Raw genomic sequence first — 21,788 nt, 5'->3', positions numbered from 1 at the left:
GATCTACCTAGGTACCTAGGTACCGTCGAAGGCACCAACGTCACGTGAGAGCCACTCTCTCCCAGGCCACTACATGGTGGAAGGGCCTACATATGTATAGATGAAGGTATGGTATTTTTCACTATCAACGGGCGAGTAATCTCGCTCAATGTTTCTTCACCGCAATCCAATGACGTACTAATTCTTCCGCTTCCTTGTCCGCTTTTCCCTCTCATATGCATTAGCCTCTCGGCCCTCTTCTCCCTGAATCTCTGCCACCAGCTTCTTATACTTCTCCTCATACCTACGATCCCTCTCTTTCTTCTCCTTGAGCTTCTCCCTTGCAATAAAGTTGGCGTCCTTGCGTAGCTCGCGCAGCGCACCCTTCCTCTCTCTCTTGTACTCCTTTCGCAATCTGTTCGCCTCTGCTCGCTCCTTATCGGGATCATAGTGCTTGTTAGGATCGAAGCCTTCTTCGAACTTGGGTATCGATGTCTTGATAGGAAGCGGCCGGTGGTGGTGGAGCTCCTGCGGCCGTCTGTGGAGGCGGGCATTTTGGAGAAGGATCTGAAGGCGCTGCACGGCGAGTGTCTGCTTCAGAGCGGAGAGCGTCGGCACGACCGGGCTGAATATCTCGATGAATGCTGGCGTAGAAGACCAGAGATCAGCCAAAGCAAGCAAATTCTTCGTATGTGCGGAGATTAGGCTGGAGTTGATGTGGGGTGACTCCAGGCAGAGCACGGTGTACCGTATTAGTTCGGGGATGTATCTCTTCGACAGAGGAATGTAGCGTTCCGCACACAGTGCGCCCAGATATGCTCCAGTCGTAATGTCTTTAGCGCTAGAAGGTGAGTTAAGACCCAGGAAGCGTGCAATGATTGTCAGAGCCGGCGTTACAACAGGACTGAATTTGTCTGAAGTGGGAAAGATGGAGCTTATAGCAGTCAGAATTGTCAAATCGCCTGGACTTAGATCGTTTCGCTCTTGAATCTGCTTGAGATGAGCACGAAAGCGAGTAGCAATCTGTACCGGATAAGATCGAGATAGCGAGTGTATGTGTCGGATGAGTGTTTCCGTTACCGTTAGTGGTGTCTCGGGAGAATGGTTCGCAAGATACGAGATGTGGTCCACTAGAGCGCAACCAAAGTCGGCAAGTTTGTTCTTATTGTCTGTATGTAAGCCGGCGTGGTAGAGAGCTCGTATACGCTGAGTGACAACGGGAACATCTTTAGGTGCAACGTCTTTGTAGACCGAGAGGAGCTCAGTGTGGGAGCGGGGACACGGATATGTATAGGCCAGCTTCGATGAAGGTTCGGCAATGCTTAAAACACCATTGGCCGCCTTTTCAGTTTTGGGTTGCTCCAACACATCCTTCAGGAAATCCTCGTCTTCTTCAACCGCCATCGTATCATCCACCTCGGACTCGTCATCGGTTTCTTGCGACATATCCGCTTCGGAATCGCTGGCTATGATGTCTCCATCCATGAGAAAGTCATCCTCGTCCTCAACGCCTTCGGGCCGGCTCCCTTGGGTATGTCCACTTGGGAGTCCAAACTCAGCTGCGTCATCATGCACGCCATAGTCCTGGTCGTCGTCCCCTCCATCCTGGGCTTTATTATCCTCTTCATCGCTCTCCTCGCCTCTCATCCGGCGCATCCGCTGCTCCTCCAGCTCTTTGAGACGCTCCGCATTCTCCTTGGCCATCTCTTCCTCGGTCTTGGTCCGCTCAGTGGGCTTCGCCCGTTGATCGAAGAGCATCTGCCGTACTCTGGCGTCGTATTCCTTGTCTGCTGCGTCTCTTGATTTGCCGGCTATCAGAGCTGCTCTCTCAGGGTTGATGCCAAAGTCATCAGCAGGCCCACCGTTAGCCGGTTCTTTCGGTTGTTCCCGCTTGGTAGTGTGACCTCTCAAAGCCGCGAGTATATCCGGAAGATCCTTGTTCAGCTCTTCAATAAGCTCTTCGTCGTCTTCCTTTTGTTGCTGCCGTTCATATTTGTGTTGCTTTGACTTGGCGATGATTTCTTCCATGACTTCCTTCTTGCTCTTCTTCCGCTCGGGTTGCTCCTGTGCGGGCCCATCGGCAAGGTCCTCCGCAGCATCACTATCTCTCCTCCTCTTACGTCGCAAGAAGCCGTCCTCTTGGTCATCGTCGCTGCCGGCATCCACGCTTGCAGCATCATAATCCTCCTCACCATTGACGTCGAACCGCAGTGATTTCCCGCCATGGGTCAGTTCCACGTCATCCTCGGCCTCCTCCAGATCGAACACGTTGCCGCGCCTCTTCCTCTGCTGTTCCCTCTCGAACCTCGCCTGCATGCGAGCATCCAAACTCATGCTGGGATCATCCTCACCAATCCGGCGATCCAGGATCCCGCCAACCTTGTTACGTTTATTCATCTCCGGCAGCAATGTCTTTCTGCGCGTCTCCTCCCCCATACTCTTGCTCACGCCCGGCCTGCCGAGCGGCCTGTTCGCATCCTCAGGCCTGTTGGTGACATAGTCGAATTTCTTCGGCCGGGCAAGCGCTCTGAAGTCGAACGGGTTCGCAGCTTCGCGGATGCTGGCAAGTGCGGCAGCTTTCTGTGCGCGCTGGTCGGCGTTCGGTTTCTGGTTCTTCTTTTGTTTCTTTGACTTCTGTGGGCCTACGATGCCCTGCTCGCGGAGCGACGCCTTCAAACGTTTGAGCTGCGAAGGCGGCATCTTGCAGGTGGCTACGTAAGAGGCCTCCTCTGCCGTCGAGCTATCGGAATTGTAGATGTGTTGCCCGACGTCTGGAGGAACTTTGACATTTTGGGGGAAATTTCGCGTTGCCAAGATTTTGGTGGATCCGTGCACCCAACCTAAGTTTGACACGGTCCTCGGTTGCGTCAGTTCGCAGCTCCTCACTTCGCGACGAAGTCACCACCATGCACGTTTGACCTCCGGGGCGGCAACAGCAGCCGATTACCGCAATCATAACAACTCTGCCCTCGACAATGACCGGACACTACCGGTCTTTCATGCCACTTGCGCCGTGGCCACGCCTTCTTCGGCCATCATGAGTCCGACTATCAACGATCGCTGGCTGTGGCTAGGCTTAGGCAAGCTGCCGTCCACTCTTTCTGGCCTTCACCACTAATAGCCTCAGGTGCATTCGTCTTTGTCGCAATCCGGGGCGTCTCCTATGCTCTCCACAACACCGTCGAACTAAACCGAGTCAATGCATCACCGCCTCCACCCCAGCCCGTCGCAGGACCACGCCTTAAGAGTGCGGATACCATCAGCACCGCCTCTCTCGAGTTCCTAGCGTGCCACAGTACCAATTTCAAGATCCGCAAGGCAGCGACTGTCCTTCTCTGCCAACGATTTTGGGCAGACCGCCGTTTGCGAGAGGCGCTCAAACGTGACCGCACCAGCGATGATCCAGAGACTCGAAGGAGGGCGGTGTGGATGTCAGACTTGTTGGCTGCGTATGGTTTTGAAGATGGTGCTGGCGTGTCTGGTTCTTTGTGGGCCGATGAAACTTTACTGGACTCACGCAGAGCGGAATCAGACCAAGCAGGCAATGCCACAGAACGTGAGCGGCGTCGACGGAGAAGGGAGGCCATCGTCATCAACGAAGGCGATCATCCAGTTTCACAGGGAGACGTGTATATGCGGGATTCCGAGGGAAGATTGAGCAATGACGAATCCTAACACAATCGTCGTGGTTAGTATCATTTCTATTGATGAAGAGAACTAGGTGTCATGTGGTCCTTGTTGTTTCAGTTGCCCTTGCAATCATGAAATGATAGCTACATCGGGGTGCTGTCATTACTTCTTGGCCTTCTTCGGTTCTGATTTCTGAATGACATCCAGAAATCTTACACCACACGTTCTCATTCAAGATGCTATATGCCCATACGGCAATGAAGATAAACACTGTACATGGCCCCAAATTCTTGCTAACAAGGGTATCGCAGTCTACAGAAAAGATACTCGCTTACGCAACAAAGCCGAAGTCCTATGTCTATGTCGCCCCAAGGGCCCGTAAGGCGGTACGCAGCTCCTTAACCGCAGTATTGACGTCCTCGAAGTTGAGAGCTGAGATGGCCCATTTCGCATGTTTTTGGGCTTCGGCCAAGGAATCCTCATCCGTCCTGAATGAGCCTTGATATTCCGGTTGCAACGCACCGGCAGTAGCTGCCCCATAGAGCTGGGGTGAGGGCTGTGGCGCTGTTGTAAGAGCTGCTCGCGGAGAATGCAGATTTTGCTGAGTCTGTTGTGATGGGAAAGATGCGGGTACTAGTGGTTGCGATGGTTGTTGCAAGAAGGCCGGTGACTGGCGCGCTGCGTTGGGAGGAGCCTGATCCTCTGAGCTATCAGCTGGCGGAAGAGGGTGAGGGGGCGGTGCTGCTGGTGGAGCTCTCCCAAACTCGTAAGGATTGGTCATGTCAGCGTCCATCGATGCGCTAGGTACTGCTGGTGCAGCTTCGGCCGTAAAGGTGGGAACGTCGACACGTGGGAAATATCCTCCACCTACGGAAATCACTGATGCTGAACCCTCGCGAGAATGTGCGGGTTGTGATATGGGCGATACATCTTGCTGAGGTGAGAAAGTGGTAGAGGCATCATGCCCGGGCTGAGACGTCGTGGCAGGAGCAGCTGGCGGGGACGTAGGAAGTCCCGCTGCGGTGAAGGTTGGCGACGGATGCCCAGAAGTGTTCGGCGCTGTCTCCACATATGGTTGATATGCTGGATTCTCAGGCGGTTGTTGGGCACCACCATTGATCTGTTGAACCTCTGGGTCGTTCGGGTCCAGTGTAGCGGGTGAGGCAACAGGAGCTTGTTGCTTAGGATTGGACAGATTGGGGTCCTCCCCAGCCCGTATTGCTTTTGTAATGCGCACAGCATGGTATTTGGCATAGGTCATCTTAGATTTGATGTGGGGTTCTGGGGGATCCTTCCAGATGGAGAGAAGCTCCAGAAAGGTCGATGCGGCTAGCAGTGTATCGGCTGTCGCCGCGGTGACCTTGTCCGCTCGGATGTCATTGTCTCCTTTTGCGAAGGTCTGTAGGGCAAACTGCTCGCAGTATGCCTGAGCGGCCATGTCGTCGTGCAGGGCGTCCTCGGACGGATAGTCGGCCTTGGTCTGCTCCAGCTTCTCCATCAGTTGAGTGGCATATGTGGTGCACTCTGGGTCCGCGAGATGAAGATTCTTGGACAGTATCTTCTGGATCATGTAGAATCGCACTGATTCTTGTCAGAATATCCGCCGATAACAGGGCGAGGGTGGAACAGGTGCATACGCCAGTAGGCCATGATGGGCTTGAACTTTTCCAGCTGGGCCGCGCGACGTGCGAACTGGCTGATTTGGGCCTCGGCCAGTTTTGCGGGGATTGGGATGGCCATGGTGTCAGCTATTGCGCCAGTCTGTCCAGGGAAGTAGGGCGAGTGGAAAGAGGGAGAATGGTCATAGATGTAGGAATACGTTTAAGAGTGAGCGAGCTCCAGCTCTTGGTCGTCAAACTAGCGCGTCATCGGGCTGCTGGGACCCCTGGGAACCCCGCCATTGCCCTAGCCACATTCAGCCACAATGTGGCGTCGGCGCCGGGTGGCTTGCAGCTTCCCCATCGATCGGATCGGGAAGCTCAGAAGAGGACAACTTTCACAAAACCATGCCACTCTGCTTCCGCTGCCCACGTACACAGCTATAATACTCCGTACGCCTACTCTGGCCTCATCACCACTCCCATGCGTCTTTGATCATTGCACTCCTCCTCACCGCAGTCCATCATGGTCCGCACTTCAGCTTTGGTTACCGCCGCCGCCTCACTGGCACTAGGCGTCAAGGCCGAAAGCCTCTACTCGAAGAACTCTGCCGTACTCCAAATCACCGGAACCGACTATGACAGGGTAATCGCGAAGTCCAACTACACCTCTGTAAGTAACGCTTGCGCAACCGTTCTGCCATTGTGCTTATTGTTCTGTTAGATTGTCGAGTAAGCCCCCGGTGACCTTAACTCCCTTCGCCCTTTTCCTGACGCTTCTCAAGGTTCTACGCACCTTGGTGCGGCCATTGCCAGAATCTAAAGCCCGCATACGAGTCCGCAGCCAAGTCCCTCGCCGGTGTCGCAAAGGTGGCTGCTGTGAACTGCAACGATGAGCTGAACAAGCCATTTTGCGGCAAGATGGGAGTAAAGGGCTTTCCCACACTCAAGATCGTACGCCCGAGCGCCAAGCGTGGAAAGCCCACGGTGGAGGACTACCAGGGCCAGAGGACGGCCAAGGCCATTGTTGACGCGGTGAAGGACAAAATTCCGAACAACGTGAAGCGGGTGACGGACAAGAATCTGGACGAATGGCTACAAGACAAGAACGAGACGGCCAAGGCTATCTTGTTCACTGATAAGGGTGCCATTAGCGCCACCTTGCGTACGCTGGCCATTGACTTTGCGGGACTTGTGTCGATCGCACAGATCAGAAACCGGGAGGCTAAGGCGGTCGAGACCTTTGGTGTGGAAAGCTTTCCGACCTTGATCCTTCTGCCCGGTGGCACGAGCACTCCGATCAAGTACGATGGCGAATTGCAAAAGAGTGGCATGGTAGAATTTCTTTCTCAGGTGGCTCCACCACATGCAGACTGCCCTCCGCCAAACCCTAAGAAGGCAAAAGCGAAGGATGAGAAAAAGAACGACAAGAAGGCTTCCAAGTCTTCGTCAAAGTTTGCGAAAGCCTCTGCATCTCACAAGTCTGCTGATGCCTCTTCGGCTGCCGCCTCAGCCACTGCCGAGACCGTGGAGGAACCCGCTAAACCTTCAGAATCCCCGGATCCTAAGGTGAACGAAGAGGAGGATGCCAAACCCGTCGTGCTTCCCGAAGAGGAATTGAAGCCCACCATTCCAGTCCTCTCGCAGGCTTCCGACCTTCAGGCTACCTGTCTGAATGAGAAGAGTAAGACATGTGTTCTTGCCTTACTCCCGAAAGATGAGTCATCTGAAGCAGTGGTGTCGGTGCTGGACTCTCTTGCGTCTATCCACAAAAAGCATGACAAGAGTGGCAGCCATTTGTTCCCATTCGTTGCGGTGCCAGCTTCTAACTCACTGGCATCCTCACTTATCGCGGATTTGAAGATCGGGGATACTGAGCAAGTTCACCTTATTGCCACTAATGGAAAGCGAGGATGGTGGAAGAGATACTCCGGCAGCAGTTTTGGTGATGTTGAAGTGGAGCAGTGGATTGACGCCATTCGCATGGGAGAGGGCCAGAAGGAAAAACTGCCTGCCTCCATCTTGGCAGCAGGGAAGGCCGATACCAGGGAGCAGGAACCGGAGAAAGAGAAGACACAGGACCAACAGCCGATCAAAGCTCAAGAGGAGAAGATTGTTGAGGAGCAGCAAAAGCATGACGAGCTGTGATTCTGGTCAATGACGACCCGAGTTCTTTTGGGGATGCCTGAGCTGTAACTGTACAATAAAATATCTGTATACTTCTATCCAACGGCCCTCACAAAGTTTGCGAGATGATAATGTACGGAGTCTACTCATATATGCTGGCGACATCTATTTCAGGGGGTCTCGTCATTCGCTATACGTTCTTCAGCCGCCTTCCTCATGTCCTCATCTAACAAAGACATGAGAATTGGGTCGTTCCGCTCCTTCATCCAGGTGGCATCATGGGCCAGGGCGACATGGAATCCATACTCTTTTTCCAGAAGGCGTATTCTCGCAATCGTACCCCTCGCAGCAGCAATATCGGCATGCAGCGAAGTCTTCCCAATTCCTGGGACGCAGAATTCGGATATCTCATACTTGCCGTCGAGAAGCTCTCTGTATGTTGTCAGCAGCAACAGTGTGTAGCGGTGCAAGCGCCTTGCCTTGAGTGACAACAATCGCTCCCGAGAAGGACCCATTCACCACAACGCAGTCTTGCCGCAGCGCAGAGGTTGCCGGCCATATGGCCAGGCGCCTGCAGGATCCAGAAACTACCATCCCCGAAATAATCTAATGCTTTTTCAAACGGCCCAAATGGCACCCAAGAACCGTCCAGCTCCTCCCATTTCTCTGTGGCGTGGTCCGGGTCGAAATACCTCCCATCCCATTGTATTTCGGGATCTGCTAGATGACCGGGAGAGCATCCAGCTCTTGTACCAGGCCCAAAATAAGCGGTTGCATTGGGAAATTCGTCTCGTATTGGCCGACAGTGGTCCCAGTGCGCGTGACTGAGACTGACTTAGTGATTTACCGTGAAATAGGGACAACTGAGTTACCTGAACAAAACTGTGTCTATCTGTCCTGCTGCAATGCCTCTTTCTTTCAGCTGCTGGATTATCGACCTTCGAGGGCCGACGTGGTTTATCGCCTCCAGCATGTACTTATTCACCCATGGCGTATAACATGACCGATCCTGGCTAATTAGAATGCATATCGAATGGGAACTCCCGTCGCCCTAGATTTTGACATGCCACGCACCTCCTCGAGCCCCAGATCCCACAGTATATGTCGCCCATTATGAGCGATGTAGAACGCCCAGTTGTACATCCGAAAACTGGTCGGGGCGATACCTGCATGTATCCGCGATAAATCGCCGACGAAACTCCCTCCATCCAGGAGTGATAGTTCAACATATGCATCCGTCTCGCATATGGGAGCACAAGAGAGCGCTGTCACCGACATATTCGGTTGTATCACTTGCAATTGCGCAAAAAGGCTGACTGCAGGCGACTACATTCCTGACATACTCTTGTACTTGCCTCCCATGTGTTTTCCAGATCACTGTTGGTTGATAATTCACACGGTTATCCCCACATTATCTAGTCCTTCTAGGCCCCACCATTCTCATATACCGCAAACCGCAATCGCGGGGTCTGGATTTTCCCGAGGTTCCTTCAATGGAAATGCACGCAATCCCCTGATCAGCGACAGGGAAATGATATAGTTAGCCTAAAGGTTGTATTTTGCAGCATTCGCGGCGTTTCTGCTCCACCTATAACCAACCAGCACCGCTAAGATAATCACCGTTTCCCGGAGTCTAGCACGGATTGTTCCTAAATTTCGCTATGGCTACTACTTTGGAGCACCCGGAGCTCGGCCAGTTGAAAGGCATATCAGTTGCTGGGACGACTCAATTTCGAGGTCTGCAATACGCGTCGCTGAAGAATCGTTTCGCGCCACCGGAATTGGTTACCACTTATGGCGCAGGACCTACCGATGCTACAAAATACGGGTAAGGTCAAATATCCTCAGCCGTCGCTCTTGCAGAACGCTAACGAACGAAGTCCACCGCCTGTTTCACCCCCCACAGCCATCCAGAACGAGTTCGGTTTCCTTCAAAAATCCCTGCCACTGCCTGAGGTTCCGCCACACTCAGACCTCGATGGCCTGAACCTCAACATCACGGTACCCCAACAAAATGGTACTATTGATAAAACGTCCAAGCTACCTGTATACGTGTTCATCCATGGAGGCGGCTTTGCAGTCGGATCCAGCTGGTATCCGCACTACAACCCTGCGTCCCTGGTTAAGTTGTCGGTGGAAAAGGGCAAGCCAATAATTGGCGTTACCATAAAGTAAGAATTTCACATCGAGATGCCGTGTAAGTGCTGACAACGCCCAAGTTACCGTCTGGGAGCGGCTGGTTTCATGACATCCAAAGAGCTCCGTGATGCTGGATACAAAGCCAACAACGGTTTCCATGATCAGCGTACAGCCTTGAAATGGATTCGGAAATTCATAGGAGGATTTGGAGGTGACCCCGACGAAATCACCGTTGTTGGAGAGAGCGCTGGTGGCTGTCAGTTGCCTTGCTTGCCTAGCTTTTCTTCTGGGCCACACTGACATGCAACAGTATCTGTAACCATGCTTCTATGTTCCGAAGAGCCATACATGAAGCGCTGTTTGAGCACAGGGGGCGCGGTACTCCTGTTCAAACCTATACCGCCGGAGGTAGCTGAGTCCGCATATCAGAAGATCACTCAAGCCCTAGGCCTCGCGGACAAGTCTCCTGAGGAGCGCGTGAATGCATTGCTTAACCTACCCCAGGATGACCTGTGGCAGAAGATACCTCCAGGCGTACCCCTTACTGTGTCTATTGATGGCGAGACTGTACCCGGTGTACCAACATTCTCCAGTGTCTCATCTCAAAGCGACGACCCGAGCTTCCCCATGCCGGGCAGGAAATGGTGCTCTGCTTTGATGATTGGCGAGTCAAAACTGGATGTAAGTATTGGCTTCTCCAGTCCACCTCTCAAAGGATCAAAACATCGTAACTGACAAATACTCAGGCGAATATCCTCGCTTACATGGGCATGGACGCCCTTAAACCCGGTGTAGCTACCAAATTCATATCGTCAGTCCGCAAGACCCTTTCCAACTTCCCCGAGGCCGTCGACTATCTCCTGTCATCCTACAACATCACCCCGGAAACACCCGACGAAGAGGCCCTTCTCGCAGCGCTGCGCTTCGGCAGTGAGATCAGCTTCTACGTCCCTGCACGCGCCTTCGCGCAGGGTTGGCCTTGCACCGAGAAGAACAAGTTCTTCCTGTACCATCTAAACGAAGGAATCCCGTGGGAGGGCAGGTTCCAGGGAGAAGCAGGGCACATCTGGGATGTTGCATTGCTGTTCCAGAATTACGAGGCTGAGCTGAGTGAAGAGCAGAGGAAGGTGTCAAGGCAGATGGGAGAAGACTTCATTGAGTTTGTCAATGGGTCCGACCCGTGGCCGGCTGTGCAGAGGGGTCAGTTTGGTGCTAGGGTGTATGGGCCTAGCAAGGATGGTGTTATCGCGAAGTATGTGCCTTCTGGGGATCCGGAGGAGGTGGGGAGGAATAGTAGGGTTCTGAAGTTGGGGGAGATGGCTGGGTTTGATAATGTTTTGGAGGCTTTTCAGAACTTCTTCCAGGGTCGGTAAAGGAGGGGAGGGCCGGATGGAGCCCAGCGGTTGCTCTAGTTAGTTCATAGTGAGGAACCATTGAAGCTCTTCCTAGTATCGTTTAGGTGGACACATATGGTTGAGTACGGATCTACGCGGTTGACAGAATGAGTATGATTTCATAAGTCATAAATTCTTCGACAGTTTTGTGAGTGAAGCGGATACACATTGTACTACTCTTCACTTACTGTAGGGCAGGTAGATGAAGTAAACTGAACGGAATCTTCACCTGATTATGGATTTTACCTGGGAGCAATTGACTGGGACTTTACAGAATGCGGCGTCACTTTATTCTCATTTCTGTCACGCAGCTGGATCTCAGACATCATGGATCGTTCTCATCCACGAGCCCAGTTATATGTTCATTTACGTTCAAATTCTGACTCTGTCACTTACTAACATCATTCAACGTTAGATACGCCGGTGCCGGCTTATCTTCCGAAATATCCCCCCAAGCACTCCAATGCTTCCACACCAACTTCTGACTCTCCACTTCATCAGCAATAGCAATCGCCATATCCGCAACGCTAATACCAGTCAATCTGCCCTCGAAGATATTGTCTCCCTGCTGCTCTCCCACCAACACCATATCATCCACACTAATCTCATACTTCCCCGTTCTCCGACCAGGCCTATACAACGCCGACGGAGAGACAAAACTCCACCTGAAACTCGTATTTCCATCAAAGAACATGAACGCCGTGCGCCCGGCCTTGATGAAATCAGAAGCGCGATCTTTCGCGCGTATGCTCTTTTCATACTCGGCAATGACCTTCTTGTCATCTTCAGTGGCACTGTTGTTTGCCTCTGCGATACGAGCGGCTCGATAAGCACGCAGCGCGGTGCCCATGATACCTAATCGCTCCTCCATGTACGCAATGTGCGCTTCCGAAGTAGCGATTGCGCGACGATACGCCAGGAAGAAATCCGGATGATCGACGCAGCAGTCCTGTGTGCTGGGAACGTGGAGAGAGCCAGCACCGCCAACGAAGAGGAAGTACTTCACAGTGGACCGCTTTACGGCAAGGACTATCTTACGGACGATTTCCAGGAAGGGCACTGTTCCCGTAATCAGTATGATGGGGGCTTTTCTAGTTCGTGTGCACGAGAAGGTACTTGCTGTAAAGTAAAGCATCGGCACCGGCTGTATGTGGACCGTACTCTGAGACCAGGACATCGATATCGAAGAACTGTTGTGCGAGCTCCGAGATGGAGATTTGGTCCAAATCCACTGCCCTTGGAACGTAGCGTTCGTGTTTTCCCAACTTTTCCGGATGCCGTGCTATTCCAATGACGGTGTGGCCGCGATTTATGAGTTCGACGGTCAGGTAGGAGCCTCCAAAGCCTGTGGCGCCGATGACACCGACCCGCAGAGGTTTTGAGATAGACATGATGGTGTTGAAGACAGGTTTGCGAGCGAGATGTGTGCTGCAGACAATGTGCAAGAGCTCGAGACTGTCAAAGGAGAGGCAACAAATGTGGTTGTAGATACTAGATATATTGGATTACAGATGCAGTGAATGCAGCGACGTCGATTGCAACAGTACCGCATATCTGCCCCGCATTTCCCTCGATGGACCAAGTCATCGACCCTTTTTTGGCCGTGCCCATTGCTCAAGCGGGATGTGACTGAGCTATGTGATTGACTCGCTGCCTACACCCCACTCCTTGAGCGTCAAATGTAACTCCCTGGAGGTTCCGTCCAGCGCGTTGGTAGAGTGAGGGGAATGTGGGGCGCATCTACCCGAGCATCTATACCCTAATCTAGGTAGCAACACCACCACCAACAGTGACAGAACGTGAGCGCAAGGCAATACGTATATTCGCAAATTCTATCATTGAAAACGATACAAAAGAACTACCTTTCGTTCAAGGAATCAACATGGCGGAAAATTACGCCTTCATTGGTGAGTATGCGATGTTCACCGTTATTCCCCGTCCAATCACGCAACTCTAAACACTGAACAGGTATCGGAGCCATGGGCTACGGCATGGCCGCAAACATTAGGAAGAAGATGCCGTCAGAGTCGACATTGTACATAAACGACTTCAACATGTCGGCTTGCGAGCGCTTCAAGACAGAGTACAGCTCATACGGCCCCATATCCATCGTCAAGACTGCAAGAGAGGCAGCAGAGAACGCGAGGACAGTAGTATCAATTGTGCCCGGTGCAAAAGATGTCAAGAAAGTGTATTTGGATGAAATCGATGGGGTCATCGCAAGTAAACCAGACGAGATGCGCGTATTGTGCGAATGCAGTACGATTGATGTGAAGAGCACGAGGGAAGTGGGCAACAAACTGAAAGAGAAAGGGATAGGAACTTATGTTGACACGCCCGTTTCCGTAGGTCGCTTTACATTGATTTCTGTTGCACGTTTTAACGTGGGAATAGGGTGGAGTACCTGCCGCAGAGCGCGGAGACCTCAGCATGCTCATCGGGCATCCTCCTCCATCGCCCGCAGATGCAAAATCCGAGCGTCTGGATAAAGTCCTGCGGATGATGGGCTCGCCATCTAAGTTCTTCTACCTCAACACTCTGGGCGCCGGATTGACGGCTAAGATTTCCAACAATTACCTCAGCGGGACCATACTGCTCGCCACCGCCGAAGCCCTGGCCATTGGCGTTGCCCAAGGGCTCGATCCTAAGGATTTGTACAACGTCATCAAGGCTTCGACTGGCCAGAGTTGGATGTGCGACCACGTGATGCCGATTCCGAATGTGCAGACCGAATACTGGGTACCAAGTAACAGTGGGTATAAACCTGGGTTTAAGACGCAGATGATGCTGAAGGATCTGGGGCTGGGAATCGATTGTGCGAAGGAGGTGGGCGTGAAACCGAGTATGGCGGAAAAGGCACTGGAGGTGTGGGCGGAGGCCAGCAAGGACGACAGATGTCGAGATCGTGATGGGAGTTCGATATATTTGCATGTTGGTGGTGTGTTGCCCGCTGGACACGAAGATCGAGGGAAGCGAAACGAGGATGGGAGCTGGATCTTCGATCAATAATAATATCATGTATAATGAAGTTAATGATGATACTAGCATGCAATCTACACCCAGACTCCAGTATGCTACGCTGAAAGGATCTAATAACTCGTTTCTCTCAAATCTCCATCTCCTTCAAGTCTTCCGCAACCTTGAACGGGGCCTCCGTCTTTGACCTGACCTCGTCGACAGTGACACCCTTGGCAACCTCCCTGAGAGTAAGACCCGTAATGGGATCGACATCGAAGACTGCGAGATCCGTGATGATTGTGGAAACGCATTTCTGGCCTGTAAGCGGGAAGGTGCATTGGTTGAGAATCTTGGGGTTTCCTTTCTTGTCGACATGCTCCATTGTGACAACAACCTTCGTTTGGGAAGGATTTGCGACGAGGTCCATTGCGCCTCCAATACCTTTAACCTTTCCTGGGAGCATGAAATTTGCGAGATCTGATGTGAAATTAGGGAAGGGCCAACAATATACATATGTGAAGACCTACCGCCAAACTGGTTGACCTGCATCGCGCCGAGCATGGCAACATCGATTCGTCCAGATCTAATCATGCCAAAGCTCTCATGACTACCAAATGTCGCAGCACCCTTTATCAGGGTGACAGTCTCCTTCCCGGCGTTGATGAGGTCTGGGTCCTCCTCGCCGGGCCTCGGGTATCCACCCATACCGAGGATGCCATTTTCCGACTCAAGGATGATCTCAACACCCTCTGGGAGGAAAGCAGGTGCTGCGAGAGGCATGCCAATGCCAAGGTTGACGTACATCCCGTCCTTCAGTTCCTGTGCCGCGCGCTTGATGATACGTTCGCGCTTCTGCGAAGCTTCTGAGGACCCTGGATATCGATATCAGCCAACGTCCAGGGAGCACGATGTTTCACCAGCTTACCTCCTTCCAGTAGCGCCTTCTTCTGTTCTGCTGGGTCTTTATAGTAAACCAGCCTCTCAATCTTCTTGTCTTCCGTGCTCTTGATTACCCTCTTCACATAGATACCTTGAAGATGGATGTCCTCGGGAGCAATCACTCCATCTTCAACAATCTCGTCCGCCTCCACAATGGTCACCTTTGCATTCTTGCCCATCGCCTCATTGAAATTGTTCTGCGCTTTCCGGAATTGACAGTTACCGAGCCTATCGGCTTTGGCGACCTTAACGAAGGCGTAATCGCCGAAAATGGCTTCCTCCATGACGTATGCTTTGCCGTTGAATTCGCGGGTCTCCTTCGGCGGCGCCATTTTCGCAATTGTGCCGTCTTTGTTATATCGTACGGGCAGTTCGCCGGTTTGGACTTAGAACCGTCAGCCCTGGCTCACCATACGTACATCTGTTTCACCGCACTTACCTATGGTTCCATATGCTGCAGGCGTATAGAATGCCGGTACGCCTGCGGCACCAGCTGCACACTTCTCCGCGATGGTACCCTGGGGCGTCAACTCCAAGTCCAGCTCGCCACTCAAATACATTCTCTCAAACGTCTTGTTATCACCAATGTAGCTTGCAATCATCTTCCCAATCTGTTTGGTATCCAGCAGCTGTCCCAATCCGACGCCGGGCATTCCGGCGTTGTTGCTCACCACGGTGAAGTTTGTAAGGTCCGTCCGGTCACGCAGTGCGTTGATGAGCGTATTCGGAACGCCCGAGAAGCCGAATCCACCGACGAGGACTGTTGTACCGGATTTCATGTCCTTGATTGCTTCCTGTGCCGAGGGAAATATCTTATTGATCCGAGACCGGCAAGATGTGCTGGAGAAGAAACGGATTGCTGGCCCGCTGCGGCGTGCCGCAAAGAGTAATGTCCGTTGCATGGTGGGAAATCGTGTGTACTGGTAGATTTGCCTTCCAGCGGTTTTAAAGCTCCCAATTGAGACGAATGGCTCTTCAGTGTGTTATAGCAAGCCCTATCTTGAAGCTAGAAACGGATGATGCGCTGCGGTTCAGTCTACAGCTCTCTGCGGCTCCGCAACCATAAAAAAGTACAATGCTGCAGAGAAATCTGGAAACCTACTACTGTACACTTTTTTGGGTGCGGAGGTTAAATCTCCCCACACGTTCGTTTTGAGCCCCGAGGGAGCGCATACATGGATTGCGCTAAACCACATTTGACCCCCGAACCACTCTGCCGACCCGACCCTGGTGCAAGGTTCTTTGCCAAGCATCGACTCCACTCGAGCTCGAGCATTGTGGGTGAAAACTTATCCGGGTGGTGCTGCCGCGATGGTTCGGAAATACATTTTCAAGGGCCTGGAAAAGTGCATGGCGCCGGCAAACGTTGAGATATGTCACGTGATATATACATTCACTCTTGCATAACTTCCGGGAGAGAGATGTGAATGAACACCAAATCATCCATTCGGGTCTAGACGAGTCAAAATCATTATAGATTGCTATTTGATGTACATGTAACGTGCGACGACCACTCTTCAGTACAAATCATGGACAATGCGTTTCACTGTGTAGGGAATTAGTCTGCCATTCACTTGTTTGAGCTTGGTTTATGCTTACAGTTGTCAAAATCCTTATGCTCCCTGCTGTGTAAGGCGCGGGTGGCAATGGCTTCTTCTTCCGCATCGCCTGTCGGTACATTGTACTGATTCCACGTTAGCAATAGGTTAAAGGACAAAAAGGTGTTACTCACGGCAGTGAGCGTTGTCTTGTGCCCAAGCCGCTCCACCAGGTCCGAAATCGCATCCGCAACAATATGTGCATCCTTCTCGTCATCTCCGCTGCTCTGTTTCCCAATGTAAGGAATGATCCTAGCGATCTGCTTCGCTTCTTCTGGATTGCTGGCCTTGAAGTGGACTGTTGGTGCCAAGCTCAGGCAGCTGGTGATACCATGGGGAATAGAATAAGTAGCCCCAATGGCATGGCCGATGCTGTGGCTCAGACCGACGCCCCCTGTGTACAGGAACGGGAAGAGCGATGAGTAGCAGGCAAGAAAGAGCTTCGTCCGGATGTCGGCATCATCAGGCTTCTCTTTAGATAGGGGTAGATAAGTGAAGAGGTCCTTGATGGCTTCAAGGCTCATCCGCTTGGTTGGGATCTCGGATGCGAGCGGATGATACATCAGCTCAACGGCATGATCAAGCGAACGAATCTATGGAGCATAAGCCGAGGTCCTCTCCGCGTACTCATCAAACCTACCCCAGTGCTTGTCCACAAGTGCAGAGGAGTATGGAGGGCAATTTCTCCGTCATAGACGACAGCTGGAATCTGTCAGCCGAGAACGAAACGAAAGCCTGTGTCTTTACCCTTGGGGACGAGCTCTGGGTGGCTCACGGCAATCTTGTGAAGCTCTTCGGTTGTAAAGCCAGCGTTTTGAGTAGTTTCGGCGACGCTCAATGTGGTAGGGACAGCAATGCTTGGTATCCATTTGCCTGTCTGCTCGTGAATGTTATATGCAATGGCCTTTGCGGAGTCAATTGGCGAGCCACCTCCAACTGAGATGAGAACATTACAGCCGGACTCGGCCATCAACCTGGTGGCTTCTCGGATATCTTTTATCGGCCTACTCGGCTTAGGATTTTGCCCAAAATGTTAGGATCATATAGACTGACGCATGTTGCCCGATCTTGCTAAAGGTGCCACCATGAATTTCGCCCAAGCTCTTTTCGATTTCGTTGATCACGGGTGTCTTCTCATACAGCGACCGTCCGGTGATGATGAAGGCTTTGGTGCCACCGAGCTCCTTAACCACATCGGAGAGTTGCTTGCTCGTGCCTGTTATGATGTGAGTTTCTAGGCCAAGCAGGCAATGCTTTTTTACTTACCTCTTCCATATATCATGAGCTTCACTGGTGACGCTCGATACACGCCCTTCACCGACGAATCGATACTGCCGTTTTGGTATTTGCTCGGAAGAGTCATTTTGCACAATACTACAAAACAAACGTTATGGGCTTGGAAAAGGTGGAAGAAGCGTTTAAACAGTACGTGTACGCAAAAACAGACCTTCTTCCCACCGTGCCATGCGGTGATTCGTGATTCGTCATTCGTCATAGAGGGGTTCCGATGTTCGCCCCACATTGCAAGATCCCCGCCACCTATGTCCTGCATGCGTCCAAGGTTCCGAAACGGCAGTTGGTTTGATTGATATTCAGGTACGCAAGATCTCGAACGTTCGACTCCCTTGCTGGCTTTATGGTTGTGTTATTGCTCTTCGTCCGGAACTGACCATGGCAGCCTTCAACAGGGTCGCACGGAATGTGCTGCAGAAGAGCCCAAATGATGTTGTGTTGCTCTCAGCAGTCAGGACACCGATCAATCGAAGTTTCAAAGGAGGTTACAAAGATGCGCACCCAGAAGATATTCTGATTCCCGTGAGATTACCAAAACATCGGAGAGACTGAACGCATCTCTGATATGACATAGGCCTTGAAGGCTGCGGTGCAGCGTGCTGGTATCCAACCAGGGGACGTGAACGATGCGATGATTGGAAATGTTCTCGCAGAGCTCGGTTTTGCAAAGACTGGCCGTATGGCCCTCAACCATGCTGGATTCCCGAATTCGACAACCTTCCACACCGTGAACCGTCAATGCTCAAGCAGTCTTCAGGCAATCACCCATATTTCGCATTCGATCATGGTCGGTCAGGTTGACGTTGGCCTCGCTGGAGGAGTGGAAAGCATGTCCAGGAACTATGGCTCACGAGGCATCCCCACGGATGTCTCACCAACACTGCTAGGTTCGCCAGTCAAAGATGCAAGAGATTGCTTGATGCCCATGGGTATCACATCGGAAAATGTAGCAGAGAGATATGGGATCGGTCGAAAATCGCAGGACGAATACGCGGTGCGGAGCCACGCTCGAGCCAGCCGAGCCCAAACTGAAGGCTATTTTGATTGGGAAATCGTGAAAGTTACAGTTCCGCGCATCGACGAAAAGACGGGCCAGCCAACAGGATACGAGGTAGCCAAGGATGATGGAATCAGGCATGGATTGACCTATGAGAAGGTCTCCCAGCTTAAGCCAGTGTTCGGCGAGAACGGCAAGAGCACAGCTGGAAATTCGTAAGTACTCCGCGGGGCACAGTATATTACCGATGACTGAACTGCTTCATTTGCATTCTAGCTCTCAAATATCTGATGGCGCGTCAGCCACGATTCTAGCAAGACGGTCCTGGGCTGAAGAACGCGGTCTCAAACCTTTGGGCCGCTTTGTTGGAACACAAGTCAAAGGATGCGCGCCAGATGAGATGGGCATAGGGCCCATCTACGCAATACCTGCTTTATACAAGTTTACTGGCATCGAGCAGAAGGACGTCGACATATTCGAGTTGAACGAGGCCTTCGCAAGTCAGACCATAGCATGCATCCGGGAGCTCGGCTTGGATGAGGACAAGGTGAACCCCAACGGAGGTGCGATTGCGCTGGGCCATCCTACTGGAGCTACAGGTGCGCGGCAGACGGCAACACTCCTCGGTGAATTGAGGAGGCAGGACAAGGAGATTGGGATCGTGAGCATGTGTGCTAGCACAGGTCAGGGGGTAGCGTCCCTGTTCATCCGAGAATGAGATAGCGATGCCTGTTGAAGTCATGAACACGTCGTGTGCCCTCTTTGGTGCTCCGTGGTGCGTGCATGATGTGTACTTCCACTACTCTTGGTGATGGATACCTAGGGTACACAGCATGTCCAACAAGCTCCCGAAAACGCTGCCAGGGTTGAACCCCACGCGAGAACCACGCGCCAACCCCGCGCCAAGACAACGCTAAATCTCAACTTAATCGGACGTGCCAAATCCTCGGCTCTCTCTCACCCCTTCGCACAGACGCACACGTCCTCTCCCCACACGCAGCTGGAGCTGGAGCTGTTGGGAAGCTCCACATTGTTCCATTTGTTCAATCATGCCGCCCTGAGCTTTTTGATTTTTCGCTTTGTTCCTTTTCTGTTGTCTACTTCAATCATTTGGCGTTTGGTCGTTCATCTCGTCATGTCCATGTTCCGCTACAACCTTTTTCGTGGACTCCCGCGTTCGCTCCCACATCGGCTCGTGGTTCCAAATGTGCAGTTTCGCCGCTCCCTGGGCAGCGTAAGCGCCATCGACTCTGCTATTTTCCGGACGTTGTTCGGCACAGAGGAGATCCGCAAAGTGTTCGACGACAGAGCCTACCTCAACCGATGCGTGGACGCTGAAGCTGCTCTGGCACGAGCTCAGTCCCGCTGCAATGTCATCCCCGCTCATATTGGCGAAGTTGTCACCTCAAAAGCAGCCCAGGCCGAATTGGACTTCGACAGATTGCGACGGGAAACCGAAATCGTGGGCTATCCCATTCTCCCACTGGTACGGCAGCTTTCTGCCATGGTTGGCGAAGAGGCGGGCCGATATGTGCATTGGGGTGCTACAACGCAAGACATCATGGATCTGGCTAGCATGCTGCAGATGAAGGAGGGACTCGAGATTGTGGAACGGACTCTTCGCTCTGTCATCAAGAACCTTGAGCATCTCTCTAGGAAGCACCGAGATACACCAATGGCCGGCCGAACGCACTTGCAGCACGCATTGCCCATCACCTTCGGCCACAAGACCGCGGTGTGGCTTTCCGGCTTCCAGCGTCACCTTGAAAGGCTCGAGCAGTTGAAGAAGCGTGCGCTTATGGTGCAATTCGGCGGCGCAGCTGGTTCTTTGGCCTCGCTGGGGTCAGGCGACGACGGCATTCGGGTTCGCAAAGCAATGGCGGAGGACCTTGGACTGGCCAATCCTCCCATTACATGGCACGTGGCAAGGGATGGAGTGGCTGAAATCACCAATTTCCTTGCACTGGTTGGCGGCAGCCTTGGGAAATTGGCACTCGATATCATCATCATGTCGTCGAACGAGCTTTCAGAGGTATCAGAGCCTTTCGTGCCTCACCGCGGAGCATCATCCACAATGCCTCAGAAGCGAAACCCGATATCCAGCGAAGTAATCTTGGCCGCTTCGAAGATTCTTCGCTCAAACGCAGGCTTAGTACTCGATGGAATGGTGTCAGACTTTGAACGAGCTTCTGGTCCATGGCATTTAGAATGGGTTGCCGTTCCAGAGAGCTTCGTCATTGCGGTCGGCGCTCTCTATCAAGCAGACTTCGCCCTTTCTGGCCTAGTTGTAAACCCGAAACAGATGCTCGATAATTTGTATTCGACGAGGGGCCTTATCGTTGCGGAGGCGGTCATGATGGGGCTTGCTCCCCATGTAGGACGACAGAGAGCTCATGACATTGTGTATGAAGCATGCAAGGCCAGCATTGAGGGAAACACGAGCTTGTTGGAGGCATTGCAGCAACGGCCCGAGGTAACTGAGAAGATCTCCAGCCACGCTCTGAGTGAGTTGTGTGACGCGAAGAATTACTTGGGCTCATGTGGGTTGATGGTAGATGAAGTTCTCGCATCATCAAGATAGCCAGGCCCATCAATTAGTTGTATTCCTTCAAGCGCTTCGTGTATTCTCCTTTTTGTTCATTAGGTGCTAAGGGTTATGCCGTCCACAGGAGTTTTGAGACTGCTAGACTTCATCCAATACGGTGGACTATTACCAGATATCCTGCAAAAATTAAAATTTACTAAGGACATTTGAAGCCCCGCAACAGAGCTCTGCCTAACTCTCCCTGTACTGTTGTAGGTAGATACAGAGCTTAAACAAATTATATACTCATGCTTAGTTCTTTGCGTAGACTTGTTGTACAGCAGTTGCTAAGCGTAAGGCTCTGCGTTGCTTGCAAAACTTGTAGTAACTAAGATAGGCACTGCGCACTTATACTACGCACTTATACTGCGCACTTGTAAACAGGCAAGGAATTAGGACTACTTTTAGTAGCAGTACGTGTCGTACACTGCTAATTCTGCGAGGCTTGAAAGTTGCATCATAGGGCAGTTTGAATTTTGGTAGGATACTCGATAATAGTCCACCGTAACCCAAGCATATCAAGCACTGTTTGACGGGATAGATGAAAGATAC

General features: G+C 52.1%; 10 protein-coding genes across 10 annotated transcripts; 5 read left to right on the top strand and 5 right to left on the bottom strand.

The window, feature by feature from the left end:
- Positions 1 to 81: 81 nt before the first annotated feature.
- On the bottom strand, positions 82 to 2,734 carry EI97DRAFT_429404 (Nop14-like protein). Its single transcript, XM_033797433.1, has one exon. It carries the CDS (start codon positions 2,677 to 2,679, stop codon positions 178 to 180), a length of 2,502 nt encoding a protein of 833 aa, XP_033658891.1. The 5' UTR covers positions 2,680 to 2,734; the 3' UTR covers positions 82 to 177.
- Positions 2,735 to 3,661: 927 nt separating this feature from the next.
- On the bottom strand, positions 3,662 to 5,349 carry EI97DRAFT_463703 (DUF605-domain-containing protein; the record flags this gene model as incomplete). The annotated part of the gene is made up of 2 exons (XM_033801375.1): positions 3,662 to 5,190; positions 5,247 to 5,349. 2 exons carry the CDS (start codon positions 5,347 to 5,349, stop codon positions 3,968 to 3,970), a joined length of 1,326 nt encoding a protein of 441 aa, XP_033658890.1. The 3' UTR covers positions 3,662 to 3,967.
- Positions 5,350 to 5,602: 253 nt separating this feature from the next.
- Positions 5,603 to 7,705, top strand: EI97DRAFT_429401 (protein disulfide-isomerase MPD1 precursor). The gene is made up of 3 exons (XM_033797432.1): positions 5,603 to 5,880; positions 5,932 to 5,939; positions 5,993 to 7,705. Exons 1-3 carry the CDS (start codon positions 5,734 to 5,736, stop codon positions 7,353 to 7,355), a joined length of 1,518 nt encoding a protein of 505 aa, XP_033658889.1. The 5' UTR covers positions 5,603 to 5,733; the 3' UTR covers positions 7,356 to 7,705.
- On the bottom strand, positions 7,430 to 8,803 carry EI97DRAFT_27210 (Metallo-hydrolase/oxidoreductase). Its single transcript, XM_033794291.1, has 4 exons — positions 8,409 to 8,803; positions 8,207 to 8,343; positions 7,814 to 8,158; positions 7,430 to 7,766 (listed from the first exon to the last, which is right to left on the bottom strand). Exons 1-4 carry the CDS (start codon positions 8,610 to 8,612, stop codon positions 7,505 to 7,507), a joined length of 948 nt encoding a protein of 315 aa, XP_033658888.1. The 5' UTR covers positions 8,613 to 8,803; the 3' UTR covers positions 7,430 to 7,504.
- Position 8,804: 1 nt separating this feature from the next.
- Positions 8,805 to 10,868, top strand: EI97DRAFT_27206 (carboxylesteras-like protein). Its single transcript, XM_033794289.1, has 5 exons — positions 8,805 to 9,162; positions 9,215 to 9,505; positions 9,554 to 9,729; positions 9,784 to 10,154; positions 10,220 to 10,868. The coding sequence occupies exons 1-5, from the start codon at positions 8,996 to 8,998 to the stop codon at positions 10,844 to 10,846; spliced, it is 1,632 nt and encodes a 543-aa protein (XP_033658887.1). The 5' UTR covers positions 8,805 to 8,995; the 3' UTR covers positions 10,847 to 10,868.
- A 386-nt stretch (positions 10,869 to 11,254) lies between these two features.
- On the bottom strand, positions 11,255 to 12,374 carry EI97DRAFT_491289 (NAD(P)-binding protein; the record flags this gene model as incomplete). Its single annotated transcript, XM_033802262.1, has 2 exons — positions 11,988 to 12,374; positions 11,255 to 11,926 (listed from the first exon to the last, which is right to left on the bottom strand). The coding sequence occupies exons 1-2, from the start codon at positions 12,256 to 12,258 to the stop codon at positions 11,256 to 11,258; spliced, it is 942 nt and encodes a 313-aa protein (XP_033658886.1). The 5' UTR covers positions 12,259 to 12,374.
- Positions 12,375 to 12,921: 547 nt separating this feature from the next.
- On the top strand, positions 12,922 to 13,876 carry EI97DRAFT_367496 (6-phosphogluconate dehydrogenase C-terminal domain-like protein; the record flags this gene model as incomplete). Its single annotated transcript, XM_033795098.1, has 2 exons — positions 12,922 to 13,212; positions 13,262 to 13,876. The coding sequence occupies 2 exons, from the start codon at positions 12,922 to 12,924 to the stop codon at positions 13,874 to 13,876; spliced, it is 906 nt and encodes a 301-aa protein (XP_033658885.1).
- A 97-nt stretch (positions 13,877 to 13,973) lies between these two features.
- EI97DRAFT_447354 (uncharacterized protein) lies at positions 13,974 to 17,725 on the bottom strand (the record flags this gene model as incomplete). The annotated part of the gene is made up of 11 exons (XM_033800086.1): positions 13,974 to 14,302; positions 14,353 to 14,697; positions 14,751 to 15,149; positions 15,204 to 15,684; positions 15,877 to 16,052; positions 16,364 to 16,448; positions 16,497 to 16,955; positions 17,003 to 17,064; positions 17,110 to 17,366; positions 17,416 to 17,578; positions 17,629 to 17,725. 11 exons carry the CDS (start codon positions 17,723 to 17,725, stop codon positions 13,974 to 13,976), a joined length of 2,853 nt encoding a protein of 950 aa, XP_033658884.1.
- Positions 17,726 to 17,994: 269 nt separating this feature from the next.
- On the top strand, positions 17,995 to 19,371 carry EI97DRAFT_463696 (3-ketoacyl-CoA thiolase A; the record flags this gene model as incomplete). Its single annotated transcript, XM_033801374.1, has 3 exons — positions 17,995 to 18,177; positions 18,230 to 18,867; positions 18,929 to 19,371. The coding sequence occupies exons 1-3, from the start codon at positions 18,034 to 18,036 to the stop codon at positions 19,368 to 19,370; spliced, it is 1,224 nt and encodes a 407-aa protein (XP_033658883.1). The 5' UTR covers positions 17,995 to 18,033.
- Positions 19,372 to 19,619: 248 nt separating this feature from the next.
- EI97DRAFT_429392 (L-Aspartase-like protein) lies at positions 19,620 to 21,414 on the top strand. Its single transcript, XM_033797431.1, has one exon. It carries the CDS (start codon positions 19,788 to 19,790, stop codon positions 21,231 to 21,233), a length of 1,446 nt encoding a protein of 481 aa, XP_033658882.1. The 5' UTR covers positions 19,620 to 19,787; the 3' UTR covers positions 21,234 to 21,414.
- Positions 21,415 to 21,788: the final 374 nt, after the last annotated feature.

This window comes from Westerdykella ornata (assembly GCF_010094085.1).
Source record: "Westerdykella ornata strain CBS 379.55 unplaced genomic scaffold EI97scaffold_1, whole genome shotgun sequence".
Lineage (NCBI taxonomy): Eukaryota > Fungi > Ascomycota > Dothideomycetes > Pleosporales > Sporormiaceae > Westerdykella > Westerdykella ornata.
This window is presented reverse-complemented; position numbering and strand designations above follow the sequence as displayed.